Genomic DNA, 26,793 nt, shown 5'->3' with positions numbered 1-26,793 from the left:
GAAAGAACTGTTTGTGTGAAATGTATGTTTCCTGGGGGGATATGTGCTGCCTGAGCTTGTAATTTGTCTATAGCATGAGCGATAGCTCTGTAGTAATTTCTGATTCTGTAAGATTTGTTTAGCACGTCCTACAGGTCACCTATATCAGTCTGTAAGATGTGGGTAACAGAGAAGGTTCTCCTGTTGAACATGTTTGATGCTAGTAAGCAGGGGATTTGCTCTGCTGCCCGTGTTTTCTACCTGTGAGTTATGTGTAATCTTGGGAGCACATCTAACTTTTCTGCTTGAACTATGTGGTGAACACAAATTTGCTATCTGTGTTGAAGGCAGCTAGAGCTCTGTAAGATATTTCTTGGTGTTTCCCAGAGAAAGAGGTTGAGGGGCACTACATTTCAGACATTAATCTACTAAACTGAGCTCTAAGAAAAACCCTTGATTTGTTCACTTTTTAATTATCTTATTCTCCCTCTCTATATCCCTCCTAGGCCGCCAATGAAGCGCTCCCATGACTCCTCAGGCTTCCTCTCCAATGGATTTAGTCCTTCTCCCCTTACTTGTGAACTCGGTAAGGGCAGTGTGGTGATGCTTTCTGCACCGATTATGGAGCTTCCAACCCCACGCCCGCATCGCGCATCCCCGGAGGATGTGCCTAAGTCGGGGGGCACCATCAAGGTCTACCTGCCGAACCAACAGCGCACTGTGGTGAGTAATGAGAGTGAAGAATATAGAGAGGGTACTTCCCACCTGCTCACTGGTAAAGTGTGGAAAACCAGATTTGCCATTACAGCTTACGGCTTTATTATAAACTGCAATGTCTATGCTATGTTTAAAAAGGGAAAGGCTCTCCAGTTGTCTTAGAATTTTCATGCAGATCCCTGAAGGTCGCTAATGTATTATTTTCACTTTATGGTTACATTGGCAAAGCTTGCAACATTTCTGACACAGTGCATTCATACTCAACTTACATTAGCAATGAAAAAATTATGGCAAATTCAGTATATTTGGGGACAATAATTCTGTCTTCATTTCAGTGTCATGCACAGAAATCAGCAGCGGTATGAACCATTTCTTGGACACTATGGAGATGAGGGATAAATTGATTTGTGTCTGTAAACAAATGGATAGATTTCCTGAAATGTTCCCAATGTTATTCAGATATGACGTTTACCTGTATCAGTGCAAAGGAGATCTAAAGATTTGTTATGTGAGATTGCCTCTCTGCACATTAAAAACTTTGGCCAGCAAGATGGCCCTGGGGTAGGTGTTTCATATACAGGGATTTCGTGTTGCACCAACAGTCAGGTGCTGTAAGTGCTGATGTCTCTCTAACTAGGACTCTATGACGCTCGTTATAAATTATGAGCTATATTCTATTTCATTTTTAGCAAGAGTTTGTATAGGGATGAGAATTACGAGTTGTGTGATAATCATGACACCCTCTTAGTTATCCACTGCTAAATTCTGCCAGGCTAAACCCGCCAAAATGTTTTCACAGAGAAAAGGTTCAGGAAAAAGGTAACTTGTGGAATTTGGTGCATGTTGTGCCTCATTTTCTTGTTGAAAACTTGAAATAGGAGAAATTTACGACATGTGGTAAACATGTCACGCACACATCACCGTGAAGTTTCGTAGGGTACACAGAAGTGCTATGATCAAAATAGAAATGAAGTGTGTGTCACTGCGGTACGCTCATTTTTAGGATGAGTAGAACTTCAAGGACAAGAGTACGTAAAATGTAATAATTAACAGCCCTAAATACTTGCAGGGCACAGGCAAAGACGTAGGGCAAAAATTGGAAAGAAATCCCTATAGTGCACATTATATGTATGGATGAGTGTGTCACTTTGCACTATAAACACAAGGAGATGATGGACGGAGCGCTGAAACTTTTCAGACACTCACCCTCAGTCACAGATCCGGGTTGAATCCATCATCATTCTTTAGCTCACTTCACCACCTCAGTTCAGACCCAGCTATATGCAAATCAGTCTTGACCCTTTGCCTCATGGGAACAGTCCAGCCCTAACTGCCAAGCCAGGTCTTCCCTGAACCGGAAGCATGCATCCTGGGACCGGTTTCTGGGTAAAACCCTTCATCAGCCAGGCTAGCTTGAATCCAGTGGCAAAGTGAGCAAGGGACCCATGTCTGGGCACAGCCTGCCAATTTAGGGCGAACAAAGCAAACACAAGGAGATGATGCACGGAGCGCTGAAACTTTTCAGACATTCACCCCTACTCACAGATCTGGGTTGAATCCATCATCATTCTTTAGCTCACTTCGCCACCTCAGTTCAGACCCAGCTATATGCAAATCAATCTTGACCCTGTGCCTCATGGGAACAGTCCAGCCCGTATTGCCAAGCCAGGTCTTCCCTGAACCGGAAACTCACCCCCAGTCACAGATCTGGGTTGAACCCCACTGTTGTGTCTTCAGAAGGGGTAAATAATTTAAACAAGAACAGATAAACAGTCCTCACTTCAGGCATTGCTGGCTATCTCCTCTCCTAATATTTAAAAACCCAAAATTTGAAGCTCTATGAGAGTCTGCCTGATAAGTTACCTTTCTTGTCAACAAAACCAGATTGGTCCGCATTGTATTCCCTCCTGAACATGTTTTGTGAGGGAGCATACTGCTTTTACTCTGCTTGAATCCTGCATTTCAAGGACTAAATTCTAGAAACAAAATATCCGGTGAATCTAATCAATTGCAGTCCTGTGGTGAACGCCAGTCTACTATTGTTACTTGGCAGTCAGGTGCTCTAGCAGATTATATTTAGCTTTGTTTCCCTTTTATCATACAGTGTTCTGGGGAAAGTGTAGTCACTTGACATTTTAACCACTGCTGTTTTAATTGATTTGGTGTGTTCACACTGTTTTGTTGACTTTACTGCAACCTCCTACGGTGTGGACCATGAGATCCTGTGGAATAAGCTCACCAGATGTAGAATACTGGACCAGCTATTGAAGGTTCATTAGCTACTTTTCACAGGCATGTAATGACACATAAAATTGGGCCATGGCTCATTTCTTTTGGGCAGTGCTTGTATACTCTTATTAAATATGCTAATTGCTGATTTATATATCATGTTTTAGGTTTGGTTTGTCTAAGTCACTAACCAAATCAGATGACAACAGAGTAAGTTGTTGCTGGTCAATCCTTTAAAACCCACAGTAAGTATGTTAAGTAGATCCAGGAAAAGTAATAGCACTTGCTCAGATGGGTCTGAGAGTTTGGCTGAATTACAGTGGTTTCCATGCTTTCATTTTGACGTTTGCAACTCCTAAGAATAAAGCATCTGCATTGACCTTTGTGTTTCTTGCCCAGTTAGGAAGATTCCTGGTTCCTCGATTGAATCACAGCTACGGTTGATGACATTTAAGCTAATTGCTGCCCTTTCACATGGACCACTGGCCTGTTTAGGATCAGTTCATGCTGCCCCGTTAAGCTTCAATTTCAAGTCTAGAGGAAAGTTTTTCGACTACATAATTTCTCCTTACATGCACAGCTGTGGCTAGAATTAGGCTTGTTAAACAATCAACAGGTGTACAGTTTATTTTAGAACATCAACCATTGGCTCTCTAGGATTATTTATTTGGGATGAAATGTAGCTGGTGAATATTGAGTACAGAAATAGGAAAGATGACCCCTGAATCGATTATTAAAACCCTTTTAGGTTTACAGGAATTTAAATACGCTTGGTCCCAGGACCTATTATTTAGGTATTAGGAAGGCAATAGAGAAGAATATGGTTGCGCTTTCGGGGAAGTGAAGTAAATGACTTATCCCATATAAAACTCTCTAACTATGCACTCCACTTATGTGAGTTTGAACGGTGTAAATTAGCTTACAGAATCCTTATCTCATTCGGCTGAATGTATGATCTCAAGACTAAGGTTTTCTTCGTTTGCCTTTGCAGAGTTTAGGCACAGTTGATCCTCTTATCTAAATGAAGCTGGTTGTTGTAGACTGTGCTGCTATAAAGAAGAAGCGAGTTGACACATTCTTTGTGTGCACAGAACCATTGGAAGAAATAAGGTTTTACTTGTGACTGCTCTTTTCGATATATGGCAAAGGACACTGATGCTGGTTGGTTTTGCATGTGTTCTTCATGTGTCTAATGTACAACTGCTAGAAGTTTGTCAGTTGCTTGTACCAAACTCCTGTTTTTATGAAAATTCTTATAATTTCTTAATTTTAGATTGTAATTGTAGGCAGAGTGTTGGCCACAGGCATACTTATACTATGATTATTCTACAATTTTGTATTATGATTTTAATCAATAAAGACATTTTGACAATAAAGAAATGCATCTATTAGCAGAAAGATTTGAGGCCTATTTGGAGGAGGAAGAAGAAGACATTTTTGCAGGCAAGAGAAAGAGCCATGTTAATTTTAACAGGTTGCTCTGAAGATGAGGTCAGATGTGCATAAACGTATTTACAGCCACTGAATATGAGATAGCTCTATAGCAATTGGATAACCGTTAAAGAAGGAACATAAATGGGTTTGTATTAAGAAATAGCTACTTACTGTAAGGGAAGTCTGTGAGTAAGCCATGTAATAGTTTCATAGCTTCTCTCAAAAGGCTTGCATCCTCGTTGAATTATTTCATTGTGAACCAGCTTGTTCAAGAACAAACAATATATAGTAAAGGAAACGCTAATTGTGACAAATGATGTAATGTTAGCTAAAGCTACTAAGGTAGCATGTTGTGTTGAAATAGCTTTGCAAGGTATCAGAGTTCTTGGTGGCTAATCTGAGTAATTGATGACAGAAATACTCAAAGAATTTCTCTGATTGTGTAGCAAAGGAATCCCAGGGTCTGTTAAGGCATCCGATTGCTTGCGCCGTTGGGATGAGCCTGAAAAAACACATGAATATATTAGGAATGTGTATGAACTAAAGTGATTTGAATAATATTTGGATGGATTTTCCCAATTATGTAGAGATGCTATAGACCCTAAAGAGTCCCACTGTCTTCTCCTCCTTTGAGCTGCTGTCAGCGTATCATTGATTGCCTTGCGCTGTTAGTGAAAATGCTTACTTCGGTTATTACGTTATAATACTACAGATGCCAACGGAAGCTCCGAGTTAGCTTCAACGACTGCGTTCCAGAGGGCTACGCACCGTCTAATTAACTCCTTCAAGTCCACTTTCCATTGATACTGCTCCAAAGTGAATCCCTGCTCGAGGATCACGGCAGGAGGGTGCTTCCCGAGCAGGGATCCTCCCACTAGCCACCCGAGCTGGGGGGGGAAGGGGTGGAGTAGCTTCCCATCCCCATAAAGTGCTCCCATCCCCATAAAGTGAGCATTTTCAGTTTTTCTGCACCCTGCAGAAGAGGACTGTGGGATGGACCCTCAATCTGTCCTCCTCAATTTATCCTCCTCCGGGAGAGAGGAGCAAGGGGGACAGAATGCCCCCCAAATGGCAGGGTTGTTTTTATGAATGAGATGGGGGTTGGCATACTCTCACCCTTATAGTCCCAAAAGTATTTCAGCCCTCCTCTGGGGCATAGTTAACCACAATTTGTCCTTCCCTGTGAAGAGAGTGGGAGGTTTGGGACAGAACTACTGGACACCACAGCTGTTTATATTTATTTTAAAATTCGGGGTTGAAGCAGCCTTTTTCCCTCGTTTGGTGGTAGATTGGGGATGGGTGCGTTTGTTCCCAGTCTCAGACCTAGGGGGCCAAAAGGCGACTTGAAGCCAGTAGTATTTATTTTTGAAATTTTAAAGTAAAAAAAGAAAAAGTGGGGTGGGGTCCAGCGCATTCAGGCACTGGGCCGTATCCCACCACTAAAGTCCCCATAGTCTTTCTGCCTCATCCTCCTCAACCCTAAAAGGCAGACTGGGGTTTTACCCCAAATTATGTAAAATCAACTACTTGAAATCTATTTTAAAACAAGAACTAGTACCAATTGGTTGAGTATTTGGAAACAGAAGTCTTTCTGGAAATCTTAAATGCCATTATCTTTTCATTAACTAATTACCCACTAATCTTTTTATTACTGCTGGATGTCTAAAAACTGCATGCTACAAAATGTTGCCTCAAATATGCCTGGATTTGAAACCATTCTTCTTGAGATCTTTAGAATATCCTCCAGATTTTATCAGGGTATTCCGAGTAACATATCTGCTTGAAAAGCACACAGACTTTGAAAATAAAAACGTTGTAATTTAAGATGTCAGTTTGAGGCTGGTGACATGTCCCGTCCCGTCCCGTATTTATATATTTATTTATATATATTTGTTTATTTTACATTAAGTTTCTTTATTGAATGTTCACAAGTGGTTTCAAAGACCGTATTTCACAGAAGTGAGGTCTTTTCTTTAAATTATTTCCCATAATTCACAGTACTGCTTTCATTCTCAGGATAATAAGCTTCTCTAAATCAAAAATAAAAGTTAAATAGATGCTTAACACAGCATTTCTTTGATGCAAGCATCCACTTATGAATTCTTCTCTTGATTTAAAAATAAAGATTGTAAACGCAGAACCCTGTCAGCAAAAAGTCCAAAACTGCTCTTTTTTCTTCTTTATATGTGTATCATTAAACCTATTCTGTATAGTCCATGTGCTGCAAAGTAAAAGCACATTGTAGAATACGTTTTAAATTTCCTTATAATGTACTTTGCATTTAAAATGTGACTTAAAATAATACACAAATAACAAGGTGATGGATGGAATGCTTCAATTAATCTCAGCCACTGGCAGTCGCTCGGGCCACATTCGCAATCCGTTGTTATTCGCCCATCTTACGTCTCAGTTTGAACTCGGCCATATGCAAATCAGCCTTGACCTTGCTTTTCATGGCAACAGTCCAGCCCGAACTGCCAGGCCAGGTCCTCCCTGAGCCAAACACAAGCAATTCAGGACCAATTACGCCTTTATTGGGGCTTCTCTCGGTCTATTTTGGATCAGCCCCTTGCTTACCGTTGACTGTTGTTCTTGCTTGCTTCTTTGGCAATACGTTTCCTTCCTCGTCTAATTTGTGTAATTCCCCTGGAGCATAGCTTCTTTGCATTTGTTACAATTTAATGACTTGTATCTTTTCACATTTCACATCAAGGAATTACTTTCAGCTCTCAACTGCATACTTTTCTTGTTCTCTACTATTTGTGCTGATTCCTTCTCACATTCCCACCACCCCGTATGCCCCCCAAAGCTTTTCTGTTGCTTCCCCCGCTCTCCACAGCCCTCACGTTATCTCTCTGTGGCAGTTTTTTTTAAATGTCCCTCACCAGCTCTTCCAATGCTCCCCAACTTTTCCCTGCTCCCTCCACTCGACAGCATTTACTTCTCGCTCGACCACCCTGCCTGCTCCACCATTTGTTCACCCATACGTCGTCACATTTTTTTTTTATTCCAATTTTTCTTTTCTTTTTTGGAGAGCCAAGCAGCTGTAATTTGGTCCCAGGCTGCTATTTGTTAAATAATACGCTTTCATGTATTTTATTATATGATGATGGGTATCCATCTTGGAATATTAAATTAAAAAGTAAATGAATATCAGTAATGGTGGCATTATACATATGTATGCATGCTTTATGAAGCATTATCTCATATGACTCGCTGATACTGAACAGCATCAGCAAAGCGACAAGGAATGCCCTATTACTCTCTTTTCATAGTGTATATATTTAAAAAAATATATATATTAAATTAAAAAGTAAATAAAAATCAGTAATGGTGGCATTATACATATGTGTGCATGCTTTATGAAGCATTATCTCATATGACTCGCTGATACTGAACAGCATCAGCAAAGCGAAAAGGCATGCCCTATTCTCTCTTTTCATAGTGTGTATATTTAAAAAACAAACAACAAAAAACACGAATAAAACACGAATAAAACGCCTTCCATGATTGACAAAGTCAGATCTGTTTGTTTTGTCAATTCCGTTTTTCATTCATATCCTGATCCACACCTTATTCCATATCTGAATGGCAGTGGTGGTCAGCCAATACCCACTGTGTCTGTTTCCTGCTGTTGTCATTCACTTATAATAGTGAAGTCTGGACACTGCCATCTGCAGTGTGCCCTCTTCTGCTGCAGCCCAATAGACGTCCCCTGGTCGGAGAAGGCAGGGAACTCTCACTTGTGCCCAGAGGGCATCTAGCCCTACAGCCCTAGTAGGCAGGTCTCAGTAGAGTTTGCTTTGGTGACAAGCTGGTGCCTTTAGGAGCCTGATGCACACACAACAGTAGCAAAGGCTACACAGACCGCAATGTCTGCCACACCTCACTGTTCTAATTAGATATGTGCCTCACTCCTTTCATTTGCTGAGCAATAAGGGACATAGGCAGAATCCTGGGTCTTGGGCTAAGCTTTTGTCAGAGCTCATGATGAGACCGATTTATATGACTAATAACTGGCAAATTGTACATTTCTACCGCAAAATCTTGCCCTCGACTCTGAAGGTGCAAACACTCTCACATCCCCCATATAATTGTATGTACAAAATCAAAAGAATCTTACACTCTTTTCTACTGTGTCTGTAGTGCTCTTCTGCATTATCGGGCTTGGCAGTGAGAGAATAGCTGTGTGGTCTGTTGACCTTTGTCCATTGCTGTATGCTATGGTGGGTGGAATCGAAATTTGAGTGTCACTACAGTAGATCAATGGATGAAGTGGACAGACTCAAAGCCCCTGTATGTAAGTACATATATCTTTTATCAAAAACAAAAGGTCTAGTCTACCACAAGACCTAACAAGGAACGGGGTCACAGGGTCCCACGCTATGCACCCCCTCCTAAAAAATAAAATAAAATACAGCCTATGAAATTAGAGACCACAGAAACATATAACAACCTCATTTCTGCTTCATGGCCCATTCCTATTTATCCCACTGATGAAACAGCCAATACCAGAACGAAGCACAGCAAAATAGAAAAAAGGTAGGCTGAGTAGGAAGGAGGAAAAGACAGCAAGCGTAAGCTTACTGAGCCATGCTCACTGGCTCAGAGTGTGTGTGTGTCTGTCTGTCTGTCTGTCTTTCCCACATTGAGGAGTCCTAGAACCACATAGGATTCCCAGTTTGGCAGTATTCTCTTTGAGGAAGGTAGGGGCACATGGATGATGGCCTTCCTTAACAATATGACTTCAGGGTCTTCTGAGTCGGTAAGTAAGACTTTGCAGACTTTAGAGGGCTTTGACCCAATCAGTTGAATACATGGATTAGTCATAGTTTATATACAAGTATCCCTTTCCTAGTTTGAAGCATCTGGGCATTCTAGGCAGGAATGTTGTAGCCTACATTAAGGATTACAGTTGGTAGTCCCATGAAGGAAGTTAAGAGGATCTTTGCTGAGGCAATCTTTTTACATCCCGCAAGTGATGTTCGTGTTGTCCCGTGCAAAGTTGGAACATTTGAGCTATGTGTACGACTACAGTAGAAAAATGTAAAGCACTGTAGTTCTCTGTAAGCACATTCTTGTGTCCTTGTCTTTGGTGAGCCTTTGCCTGTCTGTTTCAATCACTCTTCCCAGGGTACTAGTGTTGCTGTGACTGTTGGTATCTGTTTAAAAGTGTCTTTTGTCTAAAAGCACTTTGCATAAGACTTTTCTGAGCGTATCTCGGTGTACCTTACTTCGTCTCCTTTCCCATACGATTGTGTGCCCAGTTAACTTATTTAATTATTTTATTTTGTCCTACAGTTGTTTATATGGTGAAAATATATGTCCGTTTCGTTTATACTCCTTTCTCTGGGCCTCTGGGTCCCTTAAGGCCCTCAAATGCAAAGGTGGATTTCCTACAGTTTTCCATTCTTCTCTATTAATCATTGTTGCCACGTGCAATTGCAACTACATTCTAACTTGTCTTCTCTATTTTGTGCAGGTGAATATCATCCGACCAGGGATGAGCGTTTACGAGGCGCTGGACAAGGCACTGAAGGTCAGAGGATTGAACCAGGGTTGCTGTGCAGTCTACAGGCTCATTGAAGGGTGAGCCACTGAAGGATCAGACTTGCAAATCACAGCTGTTTAATCCGTCACAAAGGGGAGAAGCTATCTGCGTGTCAGTCACACTAGACCCATGCACACCTTGGCCACATTCTTAGTCGTGGAAGAGGAATGTCTTCTGACGGTATCAATTCACCTTGCTTGGAAGGATTGTTTATAGCTATCATACTAGCAGAAATATTACAGATTAGCAGTTAGATGTCTTTCCAGAGCTATGTGTGGGATCAAAGTACCAGAAAGTAAAAAAATTCTGAATAGTAGGTCAGGCCCTGACTTAGAATATCGGAGGTTCCTGCACGTCAGAATTCACATGCATAAACAGTTCTGTATTTGGGTTCAGCTTATTAAACAACAGGAGACCTGCAGTATTGATTGATGTACATTGGGAGAGTTCTGTGTGAGTCTCAGTCTGTGAATATCTTGTCATGGATGGCGTGTTAACAGTGCTGTTTGTTATTCTCAGTAGTGTTTTGTAAGTGGCAAAGCTGGTCAGGGCTGAGGTGTCTTGGTATATCTGTTTGGATGGCAGTCCTGTACTATTGTATAGTACATCTTGTCAGGCAGGTGGATAGTTTAAAATCCTGCCCCAGTATTATCCGATATTCATTTTCACTTCTCATCTCGTTTACAGGCGCAAGGCTCTAACGGATTGGGAGACGGACATCAGCCCCCTGGCAGGGGAGGAGCTTCTTGTGGAGGTGTTGGACGATGTACCACTTTCGATGCACAACTTTGTAAGTCCCGGCCCTCTCAGACTAATGGGGCATCCCACTCGAATTAATCATTGTTGGTTGATTTCAGCCAAACCTGCTCTTACCTCTCTGCACTGGCTCCCAATCCAGGAGAGAGTCCAGTTTAAGGCCATGTGCATTGCACATAAAGCACTCTCCGGAGAAGGATCCCCAATGATTCGTTCCATGATTCATCCCTATCGGCCCAATAGAGCCTTGAGATCCGAAAATAAGCATCTGGTGCTAGTCCCAAAAATAAAACGCACCCAGAGTGGAGGTCGCCTTTTCTCATACCATGCTGCTGAGCTATGGAACCACCTCCCTCCCCACATTCGTCTACAGTCAAACTACATGAATTTCCGAAAGCAATTGAAAACCTTCCTTTTCCCTTGAACTGCTTGTTGTCTTTTATCTGCTTCACTATCAGCGCTGGGATGCCCTCGGGTAACCAGGCGCTTTATAAATGCTACCTCATTCATTCATTAAAACATATTCTCCAGTAGTCCTTTACTCCTTTGAAAACTTGACGCTAAATCCTGCCTGCGCACGACTACGTAGCTGACTTGAAGAAGTGCAGTCTATTAATGTGATACATTTTCTTCAGGTATTTAATCATCCACTATAATCACCTTCTCATACTTTTCACCACTACTCTGTGCAGGTTTTGTAATTGAACAGGAGACTGAATGTAAGATGTTAAACCTTCTCTGAATGGTGTATTGTGCAGCACCTGCTTTTTAACGCTAACCATTTCCTAAAGTGCCCTTTGCTCTCTGTATGGCCCTACAGCATCATGCCATCGAGGCTAGGACAAGTCTTCCACTTATGAGTCTTTCCGGTGGGTATGTACAGGGACATCTGTTTGAATGTTTTCATCATGACAAAACGGATCTTGGATTGTTCGCTCTGACTCTGCTAAAAGGCTATTCTAGCTACATTCAGATTCAGAGGTGGCTGTCTCTAACTTTTCCTATTTCTGTTACTATTATTGAATTTTTTCCTTTGTCTGTTAATTTTTGTAGTGTTCCATTGTTAGTATTAAGACGTTTCATGTCCCACCTTGCCAAACATGGACATATTTGGCTTCTCTAGGGAGGAACAAAGGAGGTGCCTGTAGAATTCAGAGTTTTCCAAGTGAATGTTTATCTGAAATAGAAAATAGGTTTTTATATTAAAAATATGAAACCTAGCTAAAGGCAAAAAAGAAGCCATGCAACATACTACTAAATTGATTAAAGAGAAACCTTTAGAAAGGGCATATTTTGACCTCAGAACTAGGGTAGACTGTACTGAATGCAATGTCATGTTGTTCCGTAAAGATGTGGGGAGTCTTTTAGAGTATGGCAGTGACTACAAACTTACAAATTGTCAGGATTCCCAATTTCAGGATTTCAGTTTGGGGGCGCAGCTTCATTTTCAAAGGCAGAGGCTCTGCTGTCTCTACCATGGGAAACATCTTACCTGCAGGCCATCCACCACAGGGCTGCCAGTTACAGTCTATCAGAAGGATTGATTACATTTTTGCCTGTTCAAAACTGCCACCCAAAGCATGGGCGAACTAGAATTTAAAAAAACAAGTTTTCCCCATGTGCTGTGAGAAAGCTCCCAGTTTGTCAGAGACATTACTTGCAAACAAACCACTGCTTCAGCCATTTATTAGTAGGAAAATCAATAAGCCGATTGGGCTTCCATGCCCTGATGGCCCCCTCAAATACAATATTTGCCGAAAGCGCTCCAGCCATGTCTGCTCTGTTTACCATTAGAGAGAGAGATTGAACATCTAGAATGATGTAACCTGATAAAGCTTTGGAAAGCAGCCTTAGGGTAGCTACCCCTTAGCTTTCTGAAGGAGATAGTAATGGCACCACAAAAATCTATTGCAATTTACCTATATGTTTGTCTTTCTATAACATGGAAGATGGTGTAAAGCATGAACACATGCTTTTGGCAAATATTCCCTGTCTGGTGGTGGGTGGGAGGGGGTCAGTGGTATGTATATTTAATAATGGCTCACCTGGGTGGGAAAGGAGGAGGCATTGCAGGTCGATCCCAGATCGACTTGTGCGATTGAAGATGTTTATACTACTGTTTGTACTAGATATGTGTACTGTTGATACTGTGTGCTATATACATATATAAGAATAATAAAAATACTTAAAAATATATATATTGTCACCAGGGAGGATGGGTCTCTATTAGCCCAATTACATTTCTACCAGCCTGCCAGCGGATAATTGATGCCCTCTTTCTTTCATGTGATTTCCATCCTCACTATTTTGCCTTTTTGCAGTGCTCTTGCATTTTCCACTATAGCTCACAGTCTCCTTTGACCATACTTAATCCTCCTCACCTCACTGTATGTTGTGTTTCCTTAACTATCTGCAGGTGCGCAAAACCTACTTCAACATGGCTTTCTGTGATTTCTGCCTGAAGTTCCTCTTCCATGGTTTTCGTTGCCAGACCTGCGGCTACAAGTTCCACCAGCACTGCAGCAGCAAGGTGCCGACTGCCTGTGTTGACATGACCAAGATACACAAACCACCGTGAGTTAGACACCCGCCGCCTCCCTTTCCTACCTATGACCTTGCCCAGCATCCTTCTCCCAGAAGGGTCATAATTACACAGTTCATTAACATAATATTTGTTGCGAGAGGCAAGCCAGGGAAATGGACTAAGGTATGGGGTCCATGGAATTTACATCGTGGACGTATCTGCACCCCGCCTCTGCCATTAGAGGTCGATATCGCTTTGTCCCCCTAGCCACGCATTCTGCGGGATTGTGTGAGGTGTGTTCCATGCTTTGTCTTCCCGTTGCCCCCCACTACCACTTCCGGACAAGAACTGCTATGGACACTGTACGTAGTTCCCCGTCCTGGGAAGAGCACGCTGCTATTTCGGACTCTCATTGCCTTGAGTGTGTTTTGTATTTAATAGAAAATGAAACTGTTTTTTCAGATTGCTCCTGGCCTGTGGCCACGGCCTGCTATATGTGCTCACGGACAGCCGGGAGCTCTGCCTCTGGCTCGTTTGAATGTGTGGCATTGCGTTGCGGGCCCTCGGGCTCTATAGCGGCCGGCCTTGGTGGTTGTAGGCCCTTGTCTGTATTTTATTGTGTACTAACGGTTTCTAATAAAAAAATTTCAAAACATAATATTTGTATTTATTCCATTTCAGAACCTACTCCTCAGGTGTCACGGAAATGTCAGGTTTTCTGGATCACCAGCTGCTTCCTGAGCCCCTTACCCCACAGCCTGAAAGGTGAGTAATGGTGAACAGGGAAGATCTAGCTTTTCCTTAGAAAAAAAGTATGGCAGGTGTAGAGTTTGAATAGAAGATTTTCGACCTGCCATGTAAGCCGATTTATCTTCCCAGTCAACATGCAGGACAAGTAAAATATACCAGTCACTGTCTCGCCTGGTGCAAGCTCTACCACTAAATGAGAGCACTGAAATTACACCCCCAAAGTAGACGGCATACAGTCTGTGCCCATTTATCTAATCTCTTTTAGTTGCTGGTATTTTCAAAATGTTAGGAACACCTCACTGGATTTCCTGAGGAAATCCATCCATCCATCCTGGGTCGGGTGGTCCGCTATAACGTCTGATGGTAGTTCCCTCTGCTCATGGGCAGAGTGGCAGGAGTATTATCCTCCAGTGGAATGTCCACCATTGGCATAACTGTAAATAGGGCATACATGTCACCAGTGGTGTGGGTGGTTAATCGGCCACTTAATCTGCATATTTTAGTTAAATCAGGCTCTATGACTTGCCTGTCTCTGTGATAACAAAGTGAATTTATGCTAAAGTGTATCGTTTGGTCATGGGTTTTTCTGGTCACTCTAGGAAAGCTGAGAATTTCTGTAGATTGTGGTGGCATTCAGGCAGTACATTTGTCATGATTGATACTAACCCCCGTGTGTGGACTGGATTATTACATTGGGGAATAAAAGGAAAAGCCTTGTACAGCCTGTGGCATAGCTATGCTATTTTACACATGCTCTAAATTAGGTTAAGAGTTTACTTACTTGGCGGTTTTAATATGTGAGACATGTTCTATTTATTAGAACCATAAGAGCAAAATATTTCTTCACATTCAGTGCAAAGCATGAGCATCAGATCAAGATTATCACTAATTCTAGTAACACCCTCTCGTGTTGTTAACTCTAATTCTTCTCTTTAGCCCACCCAGATATTTTAAAACACTGTTCTGGCAACGTCACATCAGTTTTTGTATCCTTGCTCAGATTTATCACAAGGCTGTCATGGTAATTTCTAACTGGTGATGGCTAGAGTTTTAGTTCAATGTAAGATTGCAACTTCTGGTTAGATAGGTCTGGCATTTTCAAAGTGATACATGATCACATTTTATATTGCACTACAATGAAAACATCTGCTATTGTTTACTGCAAACCTTTCACAGTTACACATGATGCAGCTTTCCAGAAATATCACAAGGTTAACCGTAGTTCTGCCCATTCTGCCACCTCTGTCCTTTCTCCAAGACCTAACTCCAGTGATGATTTACTTTGAGGTAATGTGTCCAGAGCAGTGGTACCTGCATTACTGTGTATCTACCACTGCTGTCTCTGACTTCTGAATGTCACTCCCAGAACTTCTAAAATGTTGTGAGACCATTTCAGTAGGTGAAGTTCGCAAAGCAATTTTAAGTTCTGCAACTGTGAAGGCACCAGGCTCGAAAGGGGTCCTAGCATAGTCTTTTAACATAACCTTGACATCTGGGCCCTGTTGCTAACAAACGTTTTTAGAACAGGTGTTAAAAAGGGAGCTATGGAGACCTGAAAGGAATCTATCACCGTTCCCATTTTTAAGAAAGGTGATAGAAACTCCCCTATAAACTACAGACCCATCTCATTATTAGACACCTGAGTTAGAAATTTTGGTAGGGTAATTTTAGCAAATTAGAGGAGTGGGCAAAAGAGAATTCTTCACAGAAGTGCATTATGGTTTTCGCCCGTGCTTGCTCTGAACCTAACTTTGATCCTAGGTAGATATGCTAAGGCCAGGATAGGGGCCATACGTATGGCCTTCATGGACCTCTCCTGTGCCTTTGACTTGTTGCACAGGGACATTTTATGGGGAATCTTGGATCATGCAGGGATTGGCCCTGCATTAGTTCATGTTTTAAAAACTTTACATCAAGATACCCATATGAGGGTCCGCTATACGCAACAAGGAGACTATACGTCCCTTATTCAAGTCAAGCATGGAATCAGACAAGTCTGTATTTTGGCAAAATGTTTATTTTTAGCGTATATAAATGCCCTGGAGACGTTTTTAGTTTCTTGCACCTATGACTTCCCCAAAATTGGTACCCGCGTAGTCCCTGTACTATTGTACGTGGACAACGCAGTTTTAATTGTGCACACTGCAAATGGGTTGCAATCACTTTTAAATGGTTCTAATCATTTTATGCAAGATCTGAAGCGGAGGGTGAATCTATAGAAATCGTATGTTATGACCTGTGGTCCAAAAAATACCCGGTCAAAAACAATTTTTATTGGGGGTATTGAGGTCCAAAAAACAAAACCTTTTAGTTATCTAGTTATGATGTTTAATGAGAACATGGACTGGGAAAGGTTATTAATTCAGAGAAGACAGGGGGTGGAGGAAGCTTCTAAATCAATTACCAGTTTTTCAAAGAAGTTAGGACAAAAACCCATCCCAGAAATGATTATGCTTTATAACAGTAAAGCTCTCAGCATGGGCCTATACGGGGCTGGTGTATGGGGTTATTTTATTCCTAAAGCTCTAAAAGGAGCAGAAAATACATTTTTAAACAGATTATTAGGGAACCCAAAGACCACCCCAAGTTTTATTACCCATAAGGAGCTGGGTGTGGGGTTTTTGGAAGCTAAGGTAGGCATGGCCCCCATTCAATTATGGTACAACATTTGGATCACACAGGAACTGGGTTTCACTCGTAATGTAATAAAAGATTGCCTCGTGCAGGGTAATATAATTGCAATACCGTGGCTCAAGTACATTAAGAACACTTTTTGTGCACTCGGACCGTGACTTTTTCGTAGAACCTAATAATAAAATACCCCTAAATGCAAAGAATTTAATAAAAGAGAAATATATTGCATATAGTGAGGAAGCTAGGTTCATGAAGGTACTAAACCTGGTCACGGTTCAATCATACATGCCACTCTCTACATCTAAAGGTGTAGAGTCATATTTGTCCTGGGTAATTGAACCCGAGCTAAGGTTCGACCTGACAAGATTATGCGGGAACAAGATTCACTTTTTGGTGGCTTTCCCATTGTCAGGTACTTAGTTTCCATCACTACCTTACAGTCCGTGTGATGGGAAATCGCATCAATCAGCGAAGCACTTTATGCTCTTTTGCATGCTATATTCTTCTCTCAGGTTACGGTTTCTCTGCCCAATTCTAAGAAGGAGATTTTTTAACAATCACCTGGAGGGTTTGTGTTTCCTCCAGCGCTTGGAGTCCAAAACGATATGCTCCTCAACCTTAAACTGTATTACTCAAGCACTGAGAAGAAGATATGCACTTTAGCTCAAGGTTATGAGTTTGTAAGGACTTTTATTTGAGAGCCCAAAAAGCTAACATGAAATTTAGTAATTCACAGGGATTTTAAAATATTTCTTGAAGTACTCTTACTTTTCTTTTAAAAGTGGGGAGCAGTTGATATTTGCATGATTTTATTGTGATCTGATGGTTTCAAACTGTGTTTTTTATTGTGCTTTTATCATCTTTGTGGCCGAATAAAGCTTGATGATGATGATGATGAGGATGATGATGCCTTCTGAATTTGTCTGCTATTGCTTTTACCCTGACTAGTGTTTGTGTGAATCACTGTTTTAAAATACTGTCTTCATTTGACAACTTTCAATGCATTTACAAGTCCATTTTTTTAAAAGACAATTGTCTTTTATGGCATTGCTTTTGTTATATATACTGTTGCTAAAGCTCTCAGTACAAAATATATAATCATGAGCCTGCTTTAAATATATGTTAATGCTACCTAGTGTGCATGAAGCTCATCAATTCTTAGATTCCATCTTTTCAGAGCAGCATAGTCCACTCTCTCCCTTCTGCCAGTAGTGACATGTGCTTTTATACCTGGTCATTGGTGCCATCTTCAAAAGGACACTCCATTGCAGCATCCTTACTTGGTGATGGCACCTTTTTTGCTGAGTCAGAATGTGATGTGTGTTACTGGCAAAGACAATACTCTTTAGAATGGTATGTAGACCAAACTTTGTGAATAACATACTATTATTAAATGACTGGGACAATTAAAAGCTTCTTGATGCTTCATCGTCTACTTTTGCCTCAAGCTGAATTTGATGCGTTGTTTGATCTGGACTTTGGTTTCACTGTCGCTACCTGTTCACCCTGCTTCTCTCCTTTTACATTTCAGTCCCCGTGTGCATAGGAACACAGCTGCTTTCACCTTTCCTGGTGAGGGCCAACCCCTGCAACGACACCGCTCCACCTCCACCCCTAATGTGCACATGATTAGCACCACAACACCAGTGGACAGCAGCATGATAGAGGTAAATATAACTGTTGCTCATGCACTCATCTTAGTTTCAAGAAATGCGTCCTCTCCTATCTGTTTGAAGCTGTTAGTACCTTTCTTGTAATTATGGAATGGGCATTAATCATCACTATTTGTTTAAAATGCACGTAATAGGATTAAGTGTCTTAGTTTCTCCATGAACATCCCCTCCTTTCAACACTAAGTAGATTTTGTAGTGGTTTTAATCATACTAAAACAGTAAAACGTACGTTAGTCTGGGCAAATTTTGAGTGTAAATAATCATCTTTAAGTGAATGCTTTCCATGCACGGGTGAAATAAGTAGATAAAGGGATGCATTTTTCCTTCCTATAGGTGTTCTAGTGTGAAATCTATTTTAGTTAATAAACTTTCAATAATTCCCATCATTGTGACACCCTGGTTGTAAGAGAAATTTACATCTTGTGACTATAGAAAAGGATGCCCAGATAAGCGTACCATTGATGAAACGTAACTAATGGTTCGAGGCATATGAGCTGCAGATTGTACACGGTTCATAGATCGCCATCTGGTGTTGGGCTCGGATGCTTGCACCTTGTTGTTGTCTTGGAAGAGTCTGTTGTAGTCACGAGATAGGTGACTCTTCCCTTGTACGATAGTGCACATGGGCATTGACTGCATCCTCTGATAGTTTTTTCCGCCATCGGTTTGGATGTAACTTTTGCGCTCTGGTTCGGTACTTTATTTTCCAAACCCTTTCGACGCGCAAACTATCTACAACTCGATGGTATTGTTTTCGATCGCGTAATCTTCGACGCGCATCTCAACTACTCGTTTCCAGTCGTCTGTGTGGGCCGTTGGGCCTATCGGCGCCGTTCGGACATACAGCTCATGGAAAGGACTCCATTTAAAAATTGCCCCCCAGTGTGGAGCGAAATTCCCACACAGTGACCATCACAAGGTCTGTAACCTGTGTGTCTCGCCCGAGCACGACGAGAACAATTGCCAGGCCTGCGCCTCTTTTCGATCAAAGAAAACCATCCGTGATCGCCGGACCGGGTGACCCATCATGGCGCAGCAACAGCCCCGGCACCAGTGGACATCTTCGACGAAGTCCCGGAGGAGGATTCTGAGGACCTGCAAATCGTGTCTGAAGCAGACGACTCAGATGACCACATCACTCCTGGTCAACGAGTGAGTACAACTGCCCCTACCCCAACTCCATCTGAAAAAAAAGAAGGCCCTGGTCAAGACTTCGCCTGCTGGCCCCGGTCGTGACCGAAAACAAGCTTCAGAAGCCCCGCCCTCGGGCTCGGCTCCGAAGATAAAGGACAAGCCTGCCGGTAGCTCGGGACCGAGCAAACCGCATATCAGTGTCCCGCAGGCGCCTTTGGCACCAAAGACGGGAGACCAACCTACTCCCAAGAAGAAGTCCGTACCAACCACCTCGACGCTGAAAGAAAAACTATCGGTTCTGAATCCAAAACCTTCGGAACCGAAAAAGATTTATAGCTCCATAGCCAAGTGAAAGGACCCTAAACCAACTCCTAAGGCCTCGGAGCAAAAATCCAAACCTCGCTCGGACCCGAAAAAGTCGGTGCCGAAAGCGGTTACCGAAGAGGAAGAACGTTCTTGACCGGATCCTGTTGATCCCAAGCAGAAAAAACTGCATATAGACCCTAAAACAGGACATGTGGCTGCTGTTCCACACAAGAGGAGGAAGCTGGATACATCAGACACTCCTGCAGTGCTTGTAAAGAAAAAAAGACTGTGCCACTTCACCTATAAGACCCTCTTCTCCTGTTTCTCCTTCTGAGCCTGTTCTTCCTCTTAAGCCTGTCCTTCCTCCTGAGCCAGTTCGTCCTCCTAAGTCTGTCTCTCCTCCGCAGCCCCCAAAACTTTCACCACCACCACACAAGGATGATGATGATGATTTAGAGGGTGGAGGAGACAACAATGACCCTTTCACAGATCCTGATGATGATACAGACGTACCACAGGACGATTGGGATGATTATGATAACCCATTAGGTTCTCCAGACCTCCCTGATCCGCATCCATATCCAACAAAACCATCTCCCCCAGATGACAATATTGGTTTTGGACAACTCGTAAATGGAACTGCTGTCAACCATGGTGTCCACATGTGTTCTGACCCTGCAGACGAGGACTTCCTTCTAGACACCTTTGAACAGTCCCAGAAGACTGTCCAAACCCTGCCTATGCTAAAAGGGGTCATTAAACATGCCCCAGACATATTCAAAGACCCAGTGAGGGATAGAATTCTCAATCCCAGGATTGACAAAAAGTATAAGCCCGCCCCCGACAATCCCATCTACATCAAGGGGCAACTACCCTTAGTGGTATCTAACGCTAGAAGACGCGCCAACTCTCAAACCTCCGGTGACGCACCACCTCCGGATAAAAAGTCTAAGTTGTTAGATGCCTCTGGCAAGAGAGTTGCTGCTCAAGCAGTTAATCACTGGCGCATAGCCAACACCAAAGCATTACTTGCTAGGTATGTTAGGGCTCACTATGACCGACTAGAGACCCTATTGCAGCATTCGCCTGATCAATACAAAACCCAGGCAAGTGATTCAATCCAGGAGGGCAAATTAATAACCAACGCATCAATTAAGTGAGCCCTTGATGCAGCTGACACAGCCTCTAGATCTGTTAACACTAGTGTGCTACGCAGACGACATGCCTGGTTACGCATTTTAGGGTTTAAACAGGAGGTTCAATCAACTATCCTCAACAAGCCGTTCAATTAGAAACAACTTTTTGGACCATTCTAGAGAAGATGAAAAAGGACACGGGACTGCCAAATCCATGGGAGCATTACAGTCTCCATCCACACGTGGTTCCTTTCTTCGCTCCTTCTATAGGGGAGCATTCAAAAACATTACAATAGACACTGCCTCCTCTTCCTATAAAAACACCACTCAAACATCCCCCAATAGAGGATATTTTAGAGGCGGATACAGGGGAAACAACAACAAAGGGAGAGGCAGAAGTAACAACAACACTTGTACCTCCCCCACTACTAAACAGTGACTTCCCTCTGCTCCCTCCAAACCATTCCACTCCGGTCGGGGGGAGACTCTCCCAGTTCCTACCTGTCTGGCATTCCATCAGACATGTGGGTAAGACAAATTATCCAGTATGGTTACTGCCTGGAACTCGCAGCAACCCCACCCAACATTCCACCCAAACAGCGTCCAATGTCCACAGAACACCTTACGCTCTTAAAACAAGAGGTTCTCTCACTGCTTCAAAAGTATGCAATAGAACCAGTTACCTTATAGCATCAAGCAACAGGGGTTTACTCACTGTATTTCCTAATCCCCAAAAAGGACGGGAGACTAAGGCCAATACTCGACCTCCGACCCCTCAATCTCTATATACAGTCCGATCATTTTCATATGATCACTCTTCAACAGGTTCTCCCACTGCTACAACAAGGCGACTTCCTTGCCACACTAGATCTCAAGGACGCCTACTTCCACATTCCCATACACCCTGCTCACAGAAAGTATCTAAGGTTCATAGTGGACGGACAACACTATCAGTTCAAAGTCCTTCCATTCGGGGCGACCACCACACCCAGAGTGTTCACAAAGTGCCTTACGGTAGTGGCAGCACACTTGAGAAGACAACAAATCCATGTCTTCCCATATCTCGACGACTGGCTGATAAAAGCCAAGTCATTCAACCAGTGCGTTCATCACACTCATCAAACTATCCAACTGCTACATGACTTGGGATTCACACTAAATTACCCCAAGTCAAATCTACAGCCCTGCCACATACATCAGTATCTAGGGTCCACAGTAGACACCTCCAAAGCTCAGGCATATCCCAGTCCAACCAGGTTAGCCAGTATGCAAGCCCTAAGCAGCAAATTTCAACCACACCACTCCCTCCCAGCAAGGGTATTCATGCAACTCCTAGGGATGATGGCCTCTTGCATCTTTATCGTACCTCATGCAAGACTTCAGACGCGCCCCTTACAGGAATGCTTAGCACGTCATTGGAACCAAGATCAAGGACAACTTACAGATCTGGTGTTGGTGAACAGCCGCACACATCGCTCTCTGCAGTGGTGGAATACATGAAACCTGTCCAAAGGGCGGCCTTTCCTCGAGTCGGTTCCGCAGATAGTGCTGACCGCAGACGCATCACTCATTGGTTGGGGAGCCCATCTCCTAAACCAAACAATTCAAGGCAAATGGACCACTCAATAGAAAGTGCTCCATATCAATCACCTAGAATTACTAGCAATATTTCTAGCTTTAAAATCATTCCAAGTACATCTACGACACAAGACTGTCCTAATCCGGACGGACAACATAACAGCCATGTACTACATACAGAAACAAGGAGGCACACATTCTCTGCAGCTGTCCCAGCTTGCACAAAACATTTGGAGATGGGCCATTCCACAAAATATATACCTGCTGGCAGAACATCTTTCAGGAGTTCACAATCAGATTGCGGATCTGCTAAGTCGACAGACACAGCAGATACACAAATGGGAAATTCATCCCCAAGTTCTCCAACCTTTTTTCCAGATGTGGGGTCAACCAGACATGGATCTGTTCGCCACACACGCAAACACAAGATGCCCAACCTTTGCCGCCAGGTTCCCACACCCGTTGTCCAAAGGCAATGCGATATGGATGAACTGTTCGGGCAGATTTGCGTACGCTTTTCTGCCACTCCCACTGATTCCCCTAGTAGTACGCAAGCTCAGACAACAGTCTCTCAAAATGATCCTTGTGGCTCCCACATGGGCACGCCAACCGTGGTTCACAACACTACTGGAACTCTCAGTAGTTCCACCCCAAAAACTACGCCTCTCCCCAACATTGCTAACGCAGAACCATGGAGAGATAAGGCACCCCGATCCAGGACAACTGAATCTAGCGATTTGGCTCCTGAAATCCTAGAGTTCGGTTACCTTAACCTTCCGCCGGACTATTTGAACATCATTAAAGAAGCCAGACGCCCTACTACTAGAGCTTGCTATGCAGCAAATTGGAAAAGATTTGTCATCTACTGCAAAAATAATAAAATTAATCCACTGGATGCTTCCATCCAGGACATTATTTGCTACACTTACAAAGATGTACTCTAGCATATTCATCCTTACGATTACATCTAGCAGCGCTTGCTGCTTATTTACAAAACAGACAACATTTGTCCTTATTTAGAGTACCTGCAATTAAAGCCTTTATGGAGGGACTTAAAAGAATAATTCCCCCCAGACTGCCACCCTCTCTAGTGTGAAATGTAAACATTGTTCTTACCAGGCTCATGGGTCCCCCATTTGAACCTTTACTTAAATGTGAACTTCAGTTCCTCACTTGGAAAGTTGCTTTCCTTGTCGCAATTACCTCTCTCAGAAGGGTAAGCGAGATCCAGGCTTTAACCATACAAGAACCATTTCTTACAAATACATCATAACAAAGTGGTTCTCAGAACAAATCCAAAATTCCTTCCCAAAGCAATCTCTGCTTTTCATCTTAACCAATCAGTTGAGTTACCGGTGTTTTTCCAAACCCCAGACTCCGTAGCAGAGAGAGCTCTTCACACACTGGATGTCAAAAGAGCCCTACTTTATTACATTGACAGGACTAAGCCCTTTAGAAAGACAAAACAACTGTTTGTAGCCTTCTCACCACCTCACAAAGGTAACCCCATCTCCAAAGCTGGGATCGCTAGGTGGATAGTCAAATGCATTCAAATATGCTACCAAAAGGCTAAACGCACATTAACAATTCCCCCTAGAGCGCACTCAACACGCAAACTAGGGGCTTCCATGGCATGCTTTGGGAACATTCCCTGAGATGACATCTGTAAAGCAGCAACATGGTCTACACCACACACCTTCACCAAACATTATTGTGTTGATGTACAGGCTAAGCAACAGGCTTCTGTAGGCCAAGCTGTTCTTAAAACACTTTTTCAAACCACTGCAACAGATACAGGTGACCACCGCTAAGGGAGACACTGCTGTACAGTCTATGCACAGTGTACAATCTGCAGCTCATATGCCTCGAACGGAAAATGCTACTTACCAGTACGCATCTGTTCTTGGCATGTAGAGCTGCAGAGTTGTACACACCCACCCGCCTCCCTGGAACCTGTATCTGTTCCTGTATTATCATAATTACATACATTCATATGGACATCTCTTTATTTCTTACTAACTCCATCATTTCCTATCATGGCGAAAAACAATCTGAGGAGGGAGTCTATGCCCATGCGCACTATCGCCCAATGGAGGAGTACCCTATCTTCTCGTGACTACAAAAGGCTCTTCCAAGAGAACAACAAGGTGCAAGCATCCGAGCCCAACACTAGATGGCGATCTATGCACAGTGTACAACTATGCAGTTCTACATGCGCAGAACAGATGCAGACTGGTAAGTAGCATTTTCCTTCCTGATCGGTATGCTTTCACACTAATTTCTCATTGTAAAACCCTTCTTTCTTGGAGGCTAACTTGATTCCAAAAATGTTCACTACAACTGTTAGGCCTAAAACGCGTCTCAGATCTCCCACCTAATCTTCGCCAAGAGCGGAGTCTGAAATTTGCCCCTCAAAATGAGTGGTTTCTCTTACTCTTACCTTAAACCTTTTGTCTGTTGGCTGGGTGTACATTTAAGTCATATATATATGTTTGATATCTGAAAAGAGCCTCCATCAATAACCAATGGATCAATATACTTACAAATACAAGAGTCCCATTAATAACCTTTGGTCTCAGTCCTAGGGAATCTGATTGATTCCAAATTGAGCCACTTGCATTAACGACTTGTTATTAGCCAGGTTTTTGGCGTGACTCACAACCACAATCTGCAGCAGCTGTGTTTGACTTAAGGAGTTTCAATTCACCACTAATGAGTATCAAGAATGTAAATTGACTCTGTTACACATAATTGCAAAATCCTTTTGCAATGCTTATAAAAAGTGACGATAAATGTGCTGGAACTGGGAGTTGTGAAGCCCCCATTTGGATATTTGGAGCTCAATCTGCAGTCAAGACGCTTGGATTGTGAAATCAGAAAGCAGAAGTAATCTAGAAGTTGATCAGTCTAATTGACCTGCAATTGATTTTGAAAGCTTGGGTTTTATTTCTAATGGCTTTTGTTGAGGCCTCCATATTTCTACCCACGATAGTGTGTTTTGTAAGTGCATGAGATGCCTTACACGAGGAACCAGTTATTTTTCTAAGAACAGACCTCTATGGTGAGTTGTCCAGTTGTGATTTTGACTAAGTATGTAAAAAGTCCCAACTGTACCTGTTAAAATTATCTTATGCCACACAATACAGGCATTCATGGCTTACAAACAGCAGTGGATGGGATGTAGCTTTGCTGATGCCTGGTGAATTGATCTGGACACTTTTCAATGAACACTTTGGTGTCACAGTTTCTCTTCCTTATCCAGTGCATGTTCCCTTAATACATCCAGGATTGAGCAGATTTTATTACTATGCAGTTTGGAAAACATCCCAGTGTCATTGGTCTGCTTGCCTAATCTTAATGCCTACAAATAGTGTACTTTCTATTTGCAACCCTACCTGCTTCCCTTATGTCTTTAAACCAAACACCTTTGCCTTCTGGTAGCTTCATCCAAAATGGTTACCATCAACTTCTACAGAGCTATGACTTCCATTGGTCTGCTTGCCTAATCTTAATGCCTACCTCAAAGCCTCAAACCTCAAAGACCAATTCTATTCCACTATAGCCCCAATGTCCTTATCCACACAACCACACAAATCTTTACTGTAGCAGTCCTCGATACCGCCAGCATTGGGACATAGCTGAGCATGCTGCCCATTCGGATTGGGAAAATTGAGGTCAGCAGAAACGGTTTCACAACCTGGGCTTCATGTGACAGCAGTCAATCAATCAGGAGTTTGTATAGCGCGGCTACTCACCTGTGAGGGTCTCAAGACGCTCATTCATTGCATAGCGTTGTAGTGTTGGTTTGCTTACATTGGAGTAAAGAGTAAGAACATAATAGCAATGATTTGTAAGTGAAAAGATCAGGAGTGGTAACTGTCAGTGATGGCATGGAGTAAAATGGGCACGGTAAGGATAACTAACTATGTTGAATAGTTTCTCTTCCTGCTGTCCGATAGAACAAGTTGGGTCCTTTGGATGTTCAGACATGTATTACCTGGGGAGTGCCTCAGAGTTCAGCACAACCTCTCTCCATGATTATTGTTGCATAATGTAATGTGTAGATTGATTCAATAGATGACATAGTCTTTCCCCCAGTTATATATGATGACCAGCAAGAGGATAACATTTCTCAATCACGTCTAGGAAATGAATCTGTTTCTCAAAGTTAAATGACTTCCTGTTGGCTAAAATTAAATCTGGGCGACACTGATTGGCTTCTTCTGTTTATAGAAAGAAGCATTCATTCATGTGCACAAATATGGTTGGATAATTTAAAGTTGCTTAAGGTCCCTCCTACAGTTGTCACTAAACTTCATAAATGATGTTCTTCAGTGCTAAGGCCATGTTACCAAGGCAATCTACCGGCTACTGCCTTGAAAGGTACTGAGC

At 42.6% G+C, this 26,793-nt stretch overlaps 1 protein-coding gene across 5 annotated transcripts in view; it reads left to right on the top strand.

Moving 5' to 3' along the window:
* ARAF (A-Raf proto-oncogene, serine/threonine kinase) overlaps positions 1-26,793 on the top strand; it is a 207,570-nt gene that overhangs the window by 67,020 nt on the left and 113,757 nt on the right. For all 5 annotated transcript variants that reach the window (XM_085629532.1, XM_085629529.1, XM_085629530.1 and 2 more), the window contains 6 exons: positions 486-702; positions 9,842-9,948; positions 10,598-10,700; positions 13,083-13,240; positions 13,872-13,955; positions 18,106-18,241. In XM_085629532.1, coding sequence (XP_085485658.1) covers positions 493-702; positions 9,842-9,948; positions 10,598-10,700; positions 13,083-13,240; positions 13,872-13,955; positions 18,106-18,241 — 798 coding nt within the window. In that variant the 5' untranslated portion in view covers positions 486-492. The remainder of the gene's footprint in view (positions 1-485; positions 703-9,841; positions 9,949-10,597; positions 10,701-13,082; positions 13,241-13,871; positions 13,956-18,105; positions 18,242-26,793) is intronic.

The sequence above is a fragment of the Triturus cristatus genome, chromosome 10 (genome assembly GCF_964204655.1).
Source record: "Triturus cristatus chromosome 10, aTriCri1.1, whole genome shotgun sequence".
NCBI lineage: Eukaryota > Metazoa > Chordata > Amphibia > Caudata > Salamandridae > Triturus > Triturus cristatus.
This window is presented reverse-complemented; position numbering and strand designations above follow the sequence as displayed.